Source organism: Protopterus annectens, chromosome 10.part0 (assembly GCF_019279795.1).
Source record: "Protopterus annectens isolate FY-2018-M chromosome 10.part0, PAN1.0, whole genome shotgun sequence".
In the NCBI taxonomy this organism is placed as follows: domain Eukaryota; kingdom Metazoa; phylum Chordata; order Ceratodontiformes; family Protopteridae; genus Protopterus; species Protopterus annectens.
Genome location: NC_056744.1, coordinates 106,347,896 through 106,364,262, shown reverse-complemented (window position 1 = coordinate 106,364,262; position 16,367 = coordinate 106,347,896). Strand labels below are relative to the sequence as shown.

The window sequence follows — 16,367 nt, the reverse complement described above, 5'->3', positions numbered from 1 at the left end:
TAATGAGCTTAAGGGAGGTAGTGAAGGTGGAGGGGTTAAAGTTAGTTAGGTTACAGGTATGTAGGAGGTGGTGGGAGTATGGGGAGGAGGAGGTGGCTCTGTGGGTGAATGCAGGGAGGTGGTCATCTAATGGGTTGGGAGTGACGCCTGATGTAGTGGTTCTGTTTGGGTGAGACACTAGTATCAGGTCTAGGATGGAGCTGGGGCGGTTGGTTTTGTTGGGTCTAGTGATGGTGTGAATAAGTTGAGTAAAGTTGAATAGGTTAATAGGCAGGGAGGGATTGGGGTCTATGATTTTTTGCCAGTCAATATTTACATCTCCCAGTATGTATGTTTCTTGCTTTATATTTGTGAAGGTCCAGGAGAGGAAGTCTTCTAAGGTATTGGTGTTATTGCCGGGGGGAATATGGAGGGAGATGATGCAGATACTTTTGTGCTTATTTAATTTTAGCATGCCAATTACTAGTTCAGCATTATGAAAGGAAGGAATAGGATTTTGGAAAGGTGTGATAGATAGGTGATTAGAGTAAAGTAGAGTGACTCCACCACCTCTTTTATTTAGGCGGTCAGATCGGATGCATTGAAATCTGGGGGAGAGGAATTCTGAGTCAGTTATGTGTAGTTTGAGCCATGTTTCAGAGATGGCTACTATGTCAGGTGAGTTATGGTTGTCCCAGGCATGAAATAGGTTTGATGGAAGTAAGCTGAGGTGATGTAATGGGGAGGAGTATAAGGACAGGTGTGATTGGTGGAGAGGGAGGAGTTATACTGGTGTTGAAAATGGGGAGGGAGTAAGGGATGGCAATAAATTTAGGACCACTTGGGGCAGGTGAGAATTGGGGGCAGGGTAGGGGAGCGGAGTGAGCCTGCAGGGCGAATGGAGCGGGATAGAGCAACAGAGCAGAAGAGCCCTGCTGGAAAAAGTATCAGCCACTGCAGGAAGGAGCTGAGGTAAGTAAGAGAAAGTGCAATAAAAGCTGGGTAGGAGTGATAGAGGAAACAGAGTAATTCTGGGGGAGAGGAGAATAGGTTAGTGGAGGGGGAGAGGAGAAAATTTATGGGATAGTAGGCTGTAGTAAATATGTGGGAGAAAGAGGTAGGTGTTAGAAGAAAACTCAAAAAAGACAGGAAGACAGCAAAAAGTTATTATAAAAGTAGGGTAGGAGTATGCAACAAGTGGGAATGTGCTGCCACCTAGTGGTGAGTGGAGGAAATAGGCAGGCAGAGAGACTAAGGGGAGATAGAATGGAGCTAGAGACAGAGGTAGGAAAAAGGTAGCGGTAACAGTGAGTACCAGGGTAAGTCTTCAGAGGGATAGAATAATGGAATGGGAGATTAGAGGTAGTGAGTTAGAGTGGGATCTTTGAGGTATGCTGTAGACTGCTGAGACGCACACTGGGGGATAGGCTAGCATATAAGGATGTTACGGTAAATTGACTTTGTTTTTGGTTTTAAAGTTACATCCATTTATTGAGAGCAAAAGGTGAGGGATTCCACACTGTGGGTTCCTTTCGGATAAGCCCGAACTGGTTAGCAGGATAAGAAACCAGGTGGGCCGAACTTGGCTTTGAGCGAGGAGTCCGTGTAATTTGGGAAGTACTGATGGACCCTCAGGATAGGTGAGCTTTAAAAGAGAGGGGAGAAACAGACAAAAAGTAAGTATAGGGAGAAGGGGGAAGTATGAGCTAAACAGTAAAGGAGGTGGAGAAACATATAGAAGGGAAAAGGTAAAGGAACAGAGGAGTAGGTCTAGAAGAAGGGTATAGGAGAGGGAAGGTTAAGTAGACGGTAAAAAGTAATTGAGATCAGCAAAGAAGGAGAGCAAGGAGCAAGACAGGGAGAGAGAGCAGTACTGACAAGGTTTAGAAAGTGTCACAACCACTAGTAAACAATCTAAAAACAAATGCAATTATACATTTTTAAAAGTCCGTTGTGAGGAGCAGATAAATGCAGTGATATAACAGCAAGTACAGGCAGGCTATATACCCTTGGAACAGGATTAAATATGCATTATACCTCTACACAGAGTGTTAAGGAAATATCTAGGCAATTGCAGGCAGAATATATATACCCTTGGAACAGGTTAAATATGCATTGTACCTCTACACAGAGTGCTAAGGAATATCTAGGCAATTTGCAGAGCAAGGTCAGATGGCAATTACATCTAAGTAAAGGATATTTTCTTACAGCAGGAGTTGAAAATATCCGTTATTAAAGGCAGAGAGAGTATGAAAATAAAAAATAAAACAAAAACCTTAGCAATTTGTCAGAGTCGGTACAATAGGCTATATATATATATTTGAATATATTTCAGATTTCCACATTTTGAGACCATCCTTTTGATGTAGAGATAGGGTCATCTACTGCACTGCTGGTGATGTGTTTTTTTTTAACAACCCAGAAGGCAGAAGGCCATAGGGCAGGTGGGGAATCAACTGGACAGAGATCAGCTATCCTTCCTGGTGGGGGGAAGGTTTCTCTTTTCTGTGTAAATCACCTTCCGATTGAGTCCCTGAACCTTTTACCAGGCATCAGCAGAGAACCAGTATTGTAATAATCATTGTACAATCTGAAGGGGGATGGCAGGAAACACTTTACATGTTTTAGGGTAGTTTTTGACTCGGACATTGGCAGTAGCATTGCAAGGCTGCATAATTAATATATCATCCATTTCTAATATATCAGCCTGTAAAACCACCATATTCCTCACTCCTTAAACAAATATGCACTGAGATTCTCATTGAGTTTCAAGAGACGCCCCAATTCTTTTTATTTCCCGCACATGAGGAAGGATGAATGAATAGGCATCACTGACAGGGTTATAATCTGTATCTTGCAGTCATATGAATGGTGATGGCCAGAAACAGCTTTTAAAGATTCATATTTTAATGAGTTTGTGACATTCTCCTTCCCCTCAGTGAAGACATGAAATATGAATGATCACAATTGTATGTATAAGATTTTGTCTTTCTTCTGGAAGACTTGTATAGCTATTATCCATGATCTAATAATCACTGCCTAACATTTAATTACATACATTCACATGGAGATTTACTCAGTAGCTGAGGCCGTAAATTTTCTGACAGTCCCATCTAGAATATGACAGAATGACACAGGACACAGACAGACGATGTTAGTGTCTGGGAGATCTATGGCTTCCACTTTTCCTTCATTCTCTTACCTTGTGGCTCACTTATAAATACACAGAAATGCAGATAACTTGCATCACCATCTCTACTTATTAGCATGCCTCTGCCTGCCTGGAAACAGAAACCAGACAGGTAATCAGCCATTCCAATATAAGTACACCACCCCTTTGCTCCTTCAGTTCCTTGTGCTTTAAAATTAGAGAGCTTGTGCTTTATTTCAGAATTCAGATTTTAGAATGAGTTACAATATTTATGGCCTTTACCCTTCATGCTACCAGAATTGCATCTCATTCTTCTGTGTACAGTTTGAAATAATCATAGATGTCTGGGGTCAAGCCACATCGGTCAATAATATAGCTTCGAACTTCGAAAGTAAAGTTAGTCCACACAAAAAAAAAAAAAAACAAAGAAAGAAAAGAACAAGTGCACTAACAATAAAGACAGCCAGGAAAGTTCAGTATCAGAACCAACAAACACACTTTTGTGCCAGCAAAGAGCTTCCATACCACCTCTTTATTAATCCAAAAAAGAACATGCTGCACATAATATAACAATGCATAAGTACAAATAGTTAAGCTGAGCACTTTCATCCTTATGTTTTTGCAGTCAGACTTCCTCAGAACAATATGAAATTCATTCAAGACTGCCTAACCAATATTTAAATACTAATATAATTGATCACATGATTGATCTAACCAATCACATTGTTCATAGTAGATCTTATAAAACCTAATCCTGCTGATGTAACTCTGTGTAACCAAAAAAGACGAGGATTAAAAAACACCTGCTAATTAAAAATTTTCTAATTAAAAAGTAATATTTCAAAACAGTATATACATAATGAAGCAAACTTATATTTATTTTATAACCTTCTAAAATTCTAATTTATATTCTATTAAGCACAAGATAAAAAGAAAGTTAAGAAATATATTGTCTGATACACCAAATTTTTTACTCCCCAAGGAAGAACGTAAGTTACAACAAACTCAATCAGTAATAAATCATAACTTAGCTTCAGACCTGGTGGGATTACTGCACATAATCTGAACTGCCATAAAAGCTCCTTGTACTCAGTTTTATTCTCATATGCACCCCCCCCCCCGGGGTCATACATAACTTTTTCTAAAATGGCAAATGTTAACAAAACCCGCACACTGTGTAGAATGCTGAAAAAGGGTGTTATTTACGTTTCTAGTTGCAATATCGTAATTGTGTTCATATGTACGTTTCTTTAATGCCTTTCTGTTTTCCCAACATAGAAAGCAGTGTAGGTAAAACATTTTTAACAAATAAATCACCTCTTTAGTGTCACAACTACCTTTAACTTTTTGAATAACTGATATTAATTGATTCTCTAAAACAAAACTGTATTCTTCATTGATATACCTACACTGATTGTATGATAAACATCTGATTTGTGCCTTTTTTTCTTTTTTCTCCTCCTTCTAACTCAAGTGTGGTGGAAACCTCAACTAATCCCTTGATATTTTTACCCCTTTTAAAGAAAAAATGTGGGTCACTACCAAGAATGTCAACAATTTTGGGATTCATCTTAAATATAGCCCAGTGCTTCTTAATGGTTTCCATAACCCACTTCGCTCCTGAATTGTATTTCAGCACTAGGGCTTTTTGATGGAAACCACTATCTAGAGATCTTTGACCAGAATCAAAATTGTTGGTTCACTCAAGGTCCTTTTCCCCCAGACCTACACCTAATATGGGTATATATTTTATACCCCAATCTTTGGAAATTCCGTCACCAGTACTTCACACCAACACAGTTGTGTGATCCCTCTGAATAAACATGTTTTCTAAAACACATTTTTCTAAAATAAATGTCAGATATTTAGAACACATCCTTGTTAGCATAACAAATTGACCTTTAACTAACCTAAGTTTCTGAGCAAAAGGATGGTAACTTGTAAAATGTAAATATGAGTTAGAAAATGTCGGCTTTTGAAAAATATTTGAAGCAAATTCTCCATTTGCCTTAGTAATAGTAGTATCCAAATAATTAATGCTAAATGTTTCTATGGAATATGTAAATTTCAAGAAACAAGTAGTAGATTCCAAATGTACCACAAACTGTGCCACTTCCTGTGCTTGACCTGTCCACAGAATAAAAATGTTATCTAAAAGTTGTATATACAATCTACAGTTTTTAAAATATTGCATAGGGAACAACAATTTTCTTTCCCAGGTGTACATAACCATATTTGCAAAGATTGGGCCACATGCAACCCCCATTGTTTCACCCTTAACTTGCTAAAAGATCTTGCTTTCAAAATATAAAAAATAGTAGCTTCTTTACTAACATTCAAAGAGAAGATATGCAGCACTGCTCTCAGTCAGCATTGTTCTAACATACCTTGCTCTACTCAGTGCACAGTAAGGGGATATGCTGTTACTGTATACTGCTGAGTACCAAAAAAAAGGCACCCGTTTCATTAAATATTACCAGTTTGATAAGCAGGTACTTCTGTTGTGTTATTTTCCCACTTACATAGTCAGTTAGGGTCACCCTACTGCTATGCTGGTTATGACTTTAGAGTTATCAGTACTGCTTATTCCAATCCAAGCATTAAAAAAAAACATAATAGGCAGGTAGGGTGTTTTAGTTCCATTGTCTACCCAGGTTTATTGTTCCGACTCTTGATGGGGTATTAATCTAGTCCATTCTAACATGACTCATGATGGATACTGAGAAGTTATGATGAGTAGCATACAGATTAATGGGGTCTTTGTGACAAAATATGTTTGAATTTAGTGTCTGAAAGTGCATTAAAGGAAAAGAATTACACAGGGTATGTTTCAAGAGGGAACACCTAGATGGAAATGCATTGGTGAGCACCTAGATGCAATCCCAAATCTGGGCCTTCCCTTGGAGCTTTCCTGCAATCCAGTGGGGAAGAATAAAGCTTTCTCTAGTCCACAAATTCTTGTTTCATTAGTCACTAAGTACCATGGGTCAAACAGACAAGATTGACCTCACTGTACAAAATCATTTAAAGGTGTTAATTTCCACATTCAGTATCTTGACTTTATAGTTCTAAGCAATTTCTGAGTTATTTGAAATTTCCCAGTCAGCCATACTGTTTCAGATGAAAGCTTGTTTTAAAAACAAACAAGGTATATACTTTTTACATCCTTTTTAAGTTCTGAACTTCAGACAAGGAATTAATTTTCACTTTTTTTTCTGTCAGGTCTTTACACATGTACAAAGGCTTGGAACGATGTTTATCAAGGTTTATACATCTGGAAATGTCCTTTTCAGAAATTGGAAGGCTCAGATTAAGTGCAATGAGCAGCGCAGGGCCTGTTTTATCATTGATTACGACATTAATGGAATTGAAAAACTGCTTGCTACAGAAGACGTCCTTGACCAGCTACAGGTATTATGCAAAGCAATGGAAGACTGTCATCAACAGTGGTGTGAATTTATGAATGAGACTCGGTCTACATATTATCCTTTAAACTATTATACAGCAGAACAAATTGTATGTTTGTGCTCTTCTTTAGGACACCTTTCAGACAAGAGTTGTCTTCCTAAGCAAGTCATCACACTGCTGTCTTTTGTCAAGCCTGATTGCTGTTTTGAAGATGTAAGGCATGCCATCTCAACTTGTAGTTGGAGAACATCTTCTAGTGGTAATGATGCTCACGTTCCATTTAAAGAATATGATACCTTGCAAGGTAGTGGACTTCAAATACTTCAGACAGATATTGATGAAGGTACAAACAGTGACACAGATGACAGTGAAATGGAATGCAGAAGTCCTTCACTTAGTTCAAATGGCAATGCTTTTTCTAGTGGTGATGAATCTTTTGATCCAGAGCAAGAACAGGTAGAGATATCAAATGAGTTAGAAAATTACTCTTTGAGCAAAACCTTAACGCTTGGGAAATATGGGCTTACTGAAACAATTACATCTATATGGAGCAAATTCATGACCAACATGCCAGACTTCCTGCAGAAGCACCTGGATGTTATCAGTCTTGGCCATGTTCTAGTCAGTCTTTCAAAGCAAAGAAAAGCAAGGGTGACAAGGCAGTTTCACCATTCTCTGCATCGCGGAAGGCCAAACCTCATTGTATGTCCAAAATCTGATATACTGGCATTGACTCTGTCCCTGTATATGCAAAGCCCAGATCAGCCTTTGCCTAGCTGTGATGAAGTCCTTCTTTGTAATGAGGAAACTTGCTGTGAAGAAGTGGAACTGTTTCTTAGGAGAAGCTTGTGCAGGGGTTCTTATGAAAATAAATTATTTGCATTGTTAAATCCAGAGTGTTTGACATATGAGACCAGTGTCTACCTTGGTCAGGTTTTTCAGGATCTAGAAAGGAATGCTGAGAAGAAATATCAGCTAGTAATTATCTGTGATGCCAGGCATCAGCTCTCCTATGTTCCATCCTATTTCAGCAATTATAGAATCCACACTGCCCTGAAACAGAGCTCTCAAGACATCCAGCGGTATCTTCAGAGTCACTTCACTGTCCCGGATATAATGATAAGTGCTGCCGATGTACTTCCAGATAGAATGGCAGTCCGAATTATCTCCTCAATGAGACCTGGAGTGGGTAAGTAGTTGTGGGTGATCTTGGAATGACTGAAGTAGCTGAGATGGATACCTGTGTGTTGCTGTATACATACTCTTAATTTACTGCATTTTGCAGAGATTTTCAGTGTTTTTTGACCTATAAATGAACTGACACTCTTCTGGCAGCAATCCACAATAAATGTACTGAATTACTGAATATAAGGCAATTGGCTGTCTAGTTTGTTGCACCTCTGAAGGTGAGTCTTCACAGAATAGCCCTCATTTATAAACTAAGGTTTTTCAGGGATTTTTACACCACCATCTAAAGTAAAAAATACTTTTTTGGGGAAGCAGGCTGTACTAGTGTCACACAGTTGGTATCCTGCTTGGAGTACTTACACTTCACAAAATAGACTTCATATTAAAAGAAAGGCATGTCACTCTTTTAATAAATATTGTATCTGTTTTCTGATTGGACTTCCAGGGAGCCTGAGAACATTATTTTGTTTTCTGTATGAGTTCTGTACTGGTAGTCATTTTAAATGTGCAGAGTGCTATAAAGCTGATTCTTTAAAATGAACTGGTCCAGACAAGTAATTCATTTTGTGCTAGATAGAAAGTTATTTTCCAGGACACGGTTACCTGTTTTAAGTACACAGTTTAAACATGAATATGCTTCTGCTGAAAAAATTTTGTAAAATCTACTTTAATTTTAAACAAACTCCCCTTGGTTGTTTTGAGTTTTTCATTTTTTTTATCTTAGATTTTACCTCTGCTGGTCTTGCTTTCAGTGGATCCTAATCATTGTTAACTTGTTTTTCATCTTGGTGTTTTAGTCATAACCTTTACATTTTTTTGGTCACTCGTGCTCTTAGAGCATGTTCCAATACCTAAAAGTGGCCCCAGTTCCTTTTTTTTTTTTTTTTTGCTGGGGATAAGCCGATGGGGCAAGTTGGACACACAGAAAAAAAAAACACTCCAGTATGATATAGAATGCACAACACATAGTAACAACTCACCTATAATCAGCTGTTAAAAATGAAATACCATTTCACCACAAAATAAAACCGTGAATGCCATAATCTTACAAATCCTTGCAGGGTTTACATCATAGAAAAAATACCAATTTGTCATGTGCAAGGATTGTGATTTCTGTGTGGTGTTGGAGTGCTACAGTGTAACAAGTTAATGGTATAACTGCTAACTCAACAGAAGTGGGAAAATGTCATGAACAAAGACATTTGTGCCTCAGCAGAAAGAAAAAAATATCATTAACTCAAATTTAAGAACCGAAATTTGGACTTATTTTGATATTCATCATATTGATCACTGCTGCAGTAGCCTTAGTTATATGGGCTGTAGCCTACCAAGGATGTAACAGCTGGCCAGCTTCCAAAGCTTCAGGGCATGTTCTGTTACCCAAACTGTCCGGAAGCTCAAGTGGAAATGACTAAAAGACAAGGCTGGGCACCACGCCTTGCAGAGTTTTACTGCCACTGAAGAGTACATTCCTCAGAGGTTTTTGAGGATCAGTTGTCAGCTTGTAATTTTCCTTTGCTGGATAGGTATTTCCTTTGAGGGAAAAAAAACTTCATTTAATAATTTTGCTTAATGTTTACACTTTCCTCTTTGGGAAAATTATTTTAAAGTTAGGAGTATGTGTTTTAATGGACTATCATGAGACTACTGGGTTTTTTTTTTTTTTTTTTAAACAGAAGCACGTTTTTTTCCTGTCAGTTTAAAAAATTGTTTAAAGTAACTGAAAAACATTTTTCTATGAAGAAATTGTGTTTATTTTACATTGTGGGGATAGCATAGTGTTTATAAGTGCTTTTTCCAGTGTTTGTCTGTGGAAAAAGTGAATTTTAAAGACTTTTTATTTTTACTGGCATTTGCTGTTTGTTTTCCATGGGAAGGAGGCAGCATTTTCAACTTGACCATAGAACAGACTGTCATTCCCATGGTCAGTCCTTCATCCAGCCACAAAAAGAAAATGTTAAGCAAACAGCCTTTGCCACCACAGCAGGCTAGCAGTTGGCCTCATGCAGAGGTGAGTAACTCTGCTGAGGCCATTTGTTGTACCTCAGACTACTAATCTTTTACCCCAGATCCCTTTGGTGTAGCACCTACCATCACTATGGACTGGGGGTTAGCCACATCCTCTGCAGCTGTTGAGGTTCCCTCAGTGGGAAAGGGAGAACCACTCTTATTGGTCTTGGGAGAGGGAACAGAAAAGGCTTTCCCATTTTGTCAGAATGTTGTGCCCAACCCTAGGGAAGCTGCTGCTGCCACTAATAACACTATTGGCCCTATTTTTCCTGTCAAAAAGGTAGAAAACTAAGCATGTATCTGCCCTTCTTTGAATCTCCTTAGACAGGAGCAGTTTACTGGATCTGGTTCAGAGTTTAATTCAGGCTATTGATCCTTTTTGTAAGGTAGTTTCTTGTAAAAGAAAGAGGAATACTTCCTTTCCTGAAGAGGCTCAAGATTCTGAATCTGGACAGGAGGATGAAAGTACAGATACAGGGTTTTCTCCTCAGATGTCTTATTTATACTCAGAGGAGACCTCAGTTTCTGATTCTTCCTGTTGGATTTCTCTTTCTCTGACACTATTTCCAGAATGTCTCAATGTTTTCACTGGGAGAACACCAAGGTATCTCAGTCTCTCAGAAACTACTATGAGCTGTTACAGAAATAATTTCCAGAACCTGCACCATTCCTCCAGTTCTGGCAGCTTTGGAAGATGTGTGTTACTGCCGGCAGTATTCCTGCCAATCAGCCAGCTGTTCGCAAAAAAGGCAGGCAAGATGTATAAAGCTCTTCAGTCTTGTAGGTTTTTATCTACTGTTCCTAAGCCCGATACCAACAACTATGGCTTTAGTTAATCCTTCTGCTGCTAAACACTTAGTTAATCCAATTCTACTATCTCTGGTAAGGATGAGAAGGTTATTAAGTATGGGAGACAAGTGGCAACTTTGATTTTCAGAATTTTGAATTGTCATGTTCATATGTTAAGGCTTGTCCTGACTAATTGTGAAAGTATGAGGAATGCTTTATCAGCAATTTCTTCTTGTGAGGAAAAATCTGCTTCAAAATAATTAATTTTCTTCTATAGTTCTAGTCACTACTCATTGTATACAGAGAGAGAGAGAGAGAGAGAGAGTGTGTGTGTGTGTGTGTGTGTGTGTGTGTGTGTGTGTGTGTGTGTGTGTGTGTGTGTGTGTGTGACTGTTGATACTTCTTCCAGGGCTGTGGCCACTGGTTCTGTTTTGAGCAGATTTGCATGGCTGCATTCTCAGAACCTCTGAGATGATATTAAAAATTATATTTTAAATTCTTCTTTGGATAGAGATTTAGTTTTTGGCCTCTCTAATGCAGAGAAGAGCAAAAAGTGTGATGAAAAGTTTAAGCTGATCTAGGGAATGCCTAAGATTTTTTACCCCTCCTTTTCCAAATTTTTCCAAAGAACTCTGTGACTCCTCATCCTGTTGTGATTGTAAACAAAATAAACTCAAAACCAGAATGAAGCAACGCCAAAGAGGGTCCACCAATGGTAAAAAAAATGTATGTTTATTAAAATAACCTGAAAGAAATATATGTTTAAAACAGCGTTGAGCGCTTTCGTCTCATACAATAGACTTCATCAGAAAAAAATGCTCCTGCCACAACACCATTAAAATAGAACTTAAAAAACTATTTAATTGGGAGTTGAATAATTAATTCAATAAATGAGAACATTTGTATTCTTTAAAGGGCCAGAAAAGAATACACATAAGGAGAAGCATATACATATAATCTTTGAAGTACAGAAAGGCAGCACACCAAAAGGCATCAGGTGACCAAAACATTTAGTTGTTAAAAAGTAACGTATAAAATATAACAAGATGGTCATAAAAACATAGGCTATAACTTGCTAGTCCTAAAATTTAATACATGTGCAACTGAAACACTATAATTTAAACCAGGATGAAAAATAGCCCCCCCCAGTCTAAATTGCCAATGCAGTTCACAAACTTTTATATAATTTTTCTAGTCCCCCCCTCTGAGGTCTAGAATGATCTTCTTTAATATGCCAAAGTGAAACTTACTGTAACTACTGCATTGGGTGGAATGTCTGTACAGGGCACTATTCTCATTCTTGTTGGCAATGTCATGAATGTGTTCATAAATACGTGTTTTTAAAGCTTGCTCAGTTTTGCCAACATAGAATGCCAGACATCCTGCACACATCTCTAGATAGACTACCCTTTGGGTGACACAAGTACCATCATGAAAGGTAGTTTTTGTTTTGCTACCCCTCAGCAGACTGCAATGGCAGGCTTGACAGAGCTGCTGACAGGAAGCTGCACAGTTCCACAATGAAGAGGATTCTTCCTTCTCTTTCACCACAAGCTGTGCATGGGGCACTACAACTTCAGTGGGGTTTTCTTCGTTCAGAAGCTTATTCACGTACTCCTTCCATCTGTCTTTGATCATCTCTGGACTCATGCACAGATTATTGCTAGAATCCTGTATGAATAGTTTCTGATGGCTATTTTATTTATCTTTTGCTCAGTGTCTTGCAGTCTGTTAGATCTCTCGTCCTGTCTACTGGTACAATTTCTCATATGCTGTTTTGTTCTTTTTCACTATGACTGCTCTCTTAGCTTCTTTTGTTAGCCAGCGACTATTCTTTCTTGGCCTGGTCTTATTTATTTCCCACTTCTGCCTGCTCTCTTCCTTTCTTTTGATAACTTCCTTGCCTTCTGTACTGTGTCACCGGCTTTCCTTAAAGGAACACTCCACCCTTTCATACAGTTTAACTCAATCGTTGGGTTTCTTTTCTCCCTACAATATGGTTCCAGCACTGTGTATGTACCAGAAACCTGCTTGTAGTTTTTTTTAACTTTTATTTCCTTGCATTGGAGTCAAAGGAAGGGAAAGCCCAACTACTTTTTTTTTTCAAACCCAACTTCTCAAATACTTTGCAGAGAAATTCATCTCCACCTGCATGACATATCATAGACACAGTTAAGTCTGTAGTTTACCCTGTCAGGTACTGCTGTCAGTCTTAGATGGGTAATTAATCCTGCTAATGTCAGGAACACAGCAGCTGATATAAAAAATGACAGAAAGCTGTGGAATTGTTTCCACTGTTTTATTGCAGAGGGGAGGAGAACATAACACTCCACTTTCATAGCAAAACAAAGCAATTAGATCAGTCGGGGGTTTAAAGGCAATTGTCACCTCTTCTGACAAATTTACATAAGCAGCAACAAGGTATTGAAATTCTAAGCTTTAAATGCTATTTATAATAGTTTGTGTTAAGATAAATTAAGAGTAGTAGCAAAGATTTCTGTGACATTTACAGAAAAGTCAGTAAATTTTTTTCTTGTAAAGTATAAACGCATTTACCATTTTCAAGCCCCCCCCCCCCCCCCCCCACACACACACACACACTCAGGCCAGAACTGCAGAAACAGAGTCAGGTGGCAACCCTATCGACTAGGTGCACTGATACTCTTCATAAAAAAGGTCTTTTATGCTTTGTGTGACATCGTTCCAAATGGAGGATGCATATCTGTTACATGCAGATCCACTGTAAGAGATTCCCACTGACTTTGAGTCAGTCCTTGCATTGTCAGAGAGCAACCGTAATATACAGCTAAATTTACTTTAACTTACATTTGCTATGTGCCCTTGCATTAAGAACACTAAGAAAGGAAATCAGAAGTACTTAACTGTGTTTAAATGCGCGCGCACACACACACACACACACACACACACACACACACACACACACACACACACACGCACGCACATGCGCTTTTGTACAGATGTATTTTATATACATACAGGGCCGGCCTTAGCTGAAACGGCACACTAGGCGAAGCACTGTTCTGGCGCCCCTTAAGCCCCACCCACACTGAACACAAGGAACACCCCTATTTGAGCCACGCCCACAGAAGGTGGTTTCTGTCAAAGTTGATGTTGATTAGAAATCTATAGAACACACATGTGCCACTTATATTCCATGGCTGACCTTATAGAATGCTGTTATATTCCAAAATTGTCTCACAATAACTTCAGTACTCTTATTTTTCTGTGAGGCTTCACTGCTATAGCATGCTTTGTAGAAGGTGAAATATTTTACTTCCACAGCAAGTTTTGAAGAGTGTAGATCAACATTCTCTTTAATGTCTATTTGTTGATCCTACATCTTGAAAGTCTTCTGCATGCTTGGACTACATATTAGTGGCAATATATAATGCAAATGATTCCCATGCCTCAACAACTGTTCTCTGTGTAGGGCAGACAGATTGAGACCTAGCGTTGTTTAAGATTCCCCAAAACCTGTTTTATCTGGCTAGGGCCTCTGTTTCTGTTCATCTTACCAGTAGTCTGATTATATTAAAAATGTGTGGTCTTCTTAATTTTGTTAATTCTGTTCAACTTTCCAACTTCACTGATCTTGTTAAAATTCCATTGCTTCCTTTAATTGTTTCATATTAGCATTCATTTTTAATGTTCTTAACATTTTCTTGGATTCTGGAACTGTTAATTTTGTTGAGAGTCTTTTATTTTTTTTTTTGCTATGAACTCTGGTTAAACAAAAGAAGCAAAGGCTGAAAAATGCAATAATTTCTAATTGGCTGAATTGCTTATGCCGCATACTCTATCCTGTTTTATCTTATATGCAGGTCACATCTGCATGCAAGTAATTCAATGAACAGTCTTTATTGATGCTAATATATTTTAACTTGTTCTAAAGCTGTTTATATATGTTTATATATTATAAAAAACTACGGGCACTCATAAAACCGTCTAAGGCCAGCTTCGAGAGAAAAATTGCACAGGACACTAAGGATAATCACAAGGCTTTCTTTAGTTATGTTAGGAACCTGGGTGGGAATTCCCAGATATGCTCAGAATTAGTCCAAAATGACAAAAAAATACACCGAACCCACAGACATTGCCAACATCCTAGCTGACAGGTTCAGTGCAAACCTCTCCCCCCCCCTCCCCACTAAAAGGGCAAATATCTATCCCAGCAGAGTGCTGCCCCCCCTGACATCTCAGATGCTCAGGTAAGAGCTGCTCTCTCCAAAGCAAAAAACACAGCATCAATGGGAGCAGACGGTGGCCCCGGCTACGGCCTACATGAACTCCAAGAAGAGCTAAACCCAAACATAAAACTACTGTTCAATCTCAGCCTTACTACAGGATATGTACCCAAAGAGTGGCGTACAGCAACAGTGGTCCCTCTCCACAAAGGTGGTGCCTCAACGGATCCTGGAAACTATTGCCCCATAAGCCTGACTAGCTTGGTCTGCAAAGCTATGGAAAGGATCATCATGGACCTCATAAATAAAGATATTGGGGACCTACAGACACTGGATCCTACCCAGTTTGGCTTTGTTAAGGGCAGATCCTGCCTCTTAAACCTGGTTGATTTCTTTGAAACAGTCACTAAGGCCATTGACGAGGGGAAGGTGGTCCACACAGCCTACCTGGACCTCGCAAAAGCCTTTGATACAATACCCCACTCGGGCATTATAGATAAGCTCACCAGCTTAAATATAAACCCTTATGTCACTGGATGGGTTGCAAACTGGCTCAAGGACAGAACCCACATGGTTAGAATTGCTGGAGCCATGTCAGACTCCAAACCAGTTACAAGTGGCATCCCACAAGGCTCAGTCCTGGGACCCCTCTTGTTCGGAATATATTACTCGGCGGTACAGGCCAACATGGAAGGACTGTGGCTGACCAAGTTTGCAGATGACTGCAAACTGGGCGCCATAATCGACTCTCCAGCTGACACAAGCATCCTCCAAAAGGGCCTCATAGAAACAGACAACTGGTGCCAGAGCCATGGCCTCAAGCCAAACGCCAAAAAATGTATAGTCATCCCCTTTGGCAAAAACAAAGTGCCCACAAATTACCACATAGGTGGTAATCCATTAAGTACAGAAGAAGTAATTAGGGACCTGGGGACACAAGTTGATAGCAATCTCTCATTTGACAACCACGTGGCCAAAGTGGTTAGAAAAACATTTTATATAGCCCACCTAATCATGAAGGGATTCACATCTAGATCAGGGGAGGTCATCGTGCCTCTTTACTCATCCCTCATCAGGCCCATAATTGAGTACAATACCCCTTTTGGGATGTACCTTACCAGACACCTGCAGCAACTGGAAAGACCCCAAAAGTACCTCACCAAGAGGATCAAAGGGCTCAAACAGATGTCATATGCTGCACGGTTAAAGAAACTCCAGCTCTACTCAGTGGCATACCGCCTGCTCAGAGGCGATCTGTGCCTGACGTATAAAGCCATGTCCAACCCGGAATTAATGGACATGCTGCACCTCAGAAAATCAAAATCCCATCGAGCTACGCGCTCGAGAGACTTGAACCTCAGCACTGAAATAAATAGGACATGCTGGAGGGACAGATTCATAACCCAGAGGCTCCCTTCACTCTGGAATAAAATCCCAGTCCAGGTTAGGCAGAGTCCCTCATTGACTCTCTTCAAGAGGAATCTTGATGAGTGGATGGGAGATCATAGGTTTACCCCGGGTATCACTTCTGTGTCACTGTTAGACAGAGGCACAGTATACTAACCTCGAAAAAGGGCATAGCAAAATTATTTTAAAATGGGTGGCGAAAGCCAAACACACTCTGGCTAGGCTTATAA

General features: G+C 39.3%; 1 protein-coding gene across 1 annotated transcript in view; it reads left to right on the top strand.

The window, feature by feature from the left end:
• Positions 1–16,367, top strand: part of LOC122812984 (E3 ubiquitin-protein ligase rnf213-alpha-like) — a 1,982,151-nt gene that overhangs the window by 586,736 nt on the left and 1,379,048 nt on the right. Inside the window, 1 exon segment of the mRNA XM_044085079.1 lies at positions 6,353–7,727. Within this exon segment, the coding sequence (XP_043941014.1) occupies positions 6,353–7,727 (1,375 nt within the window).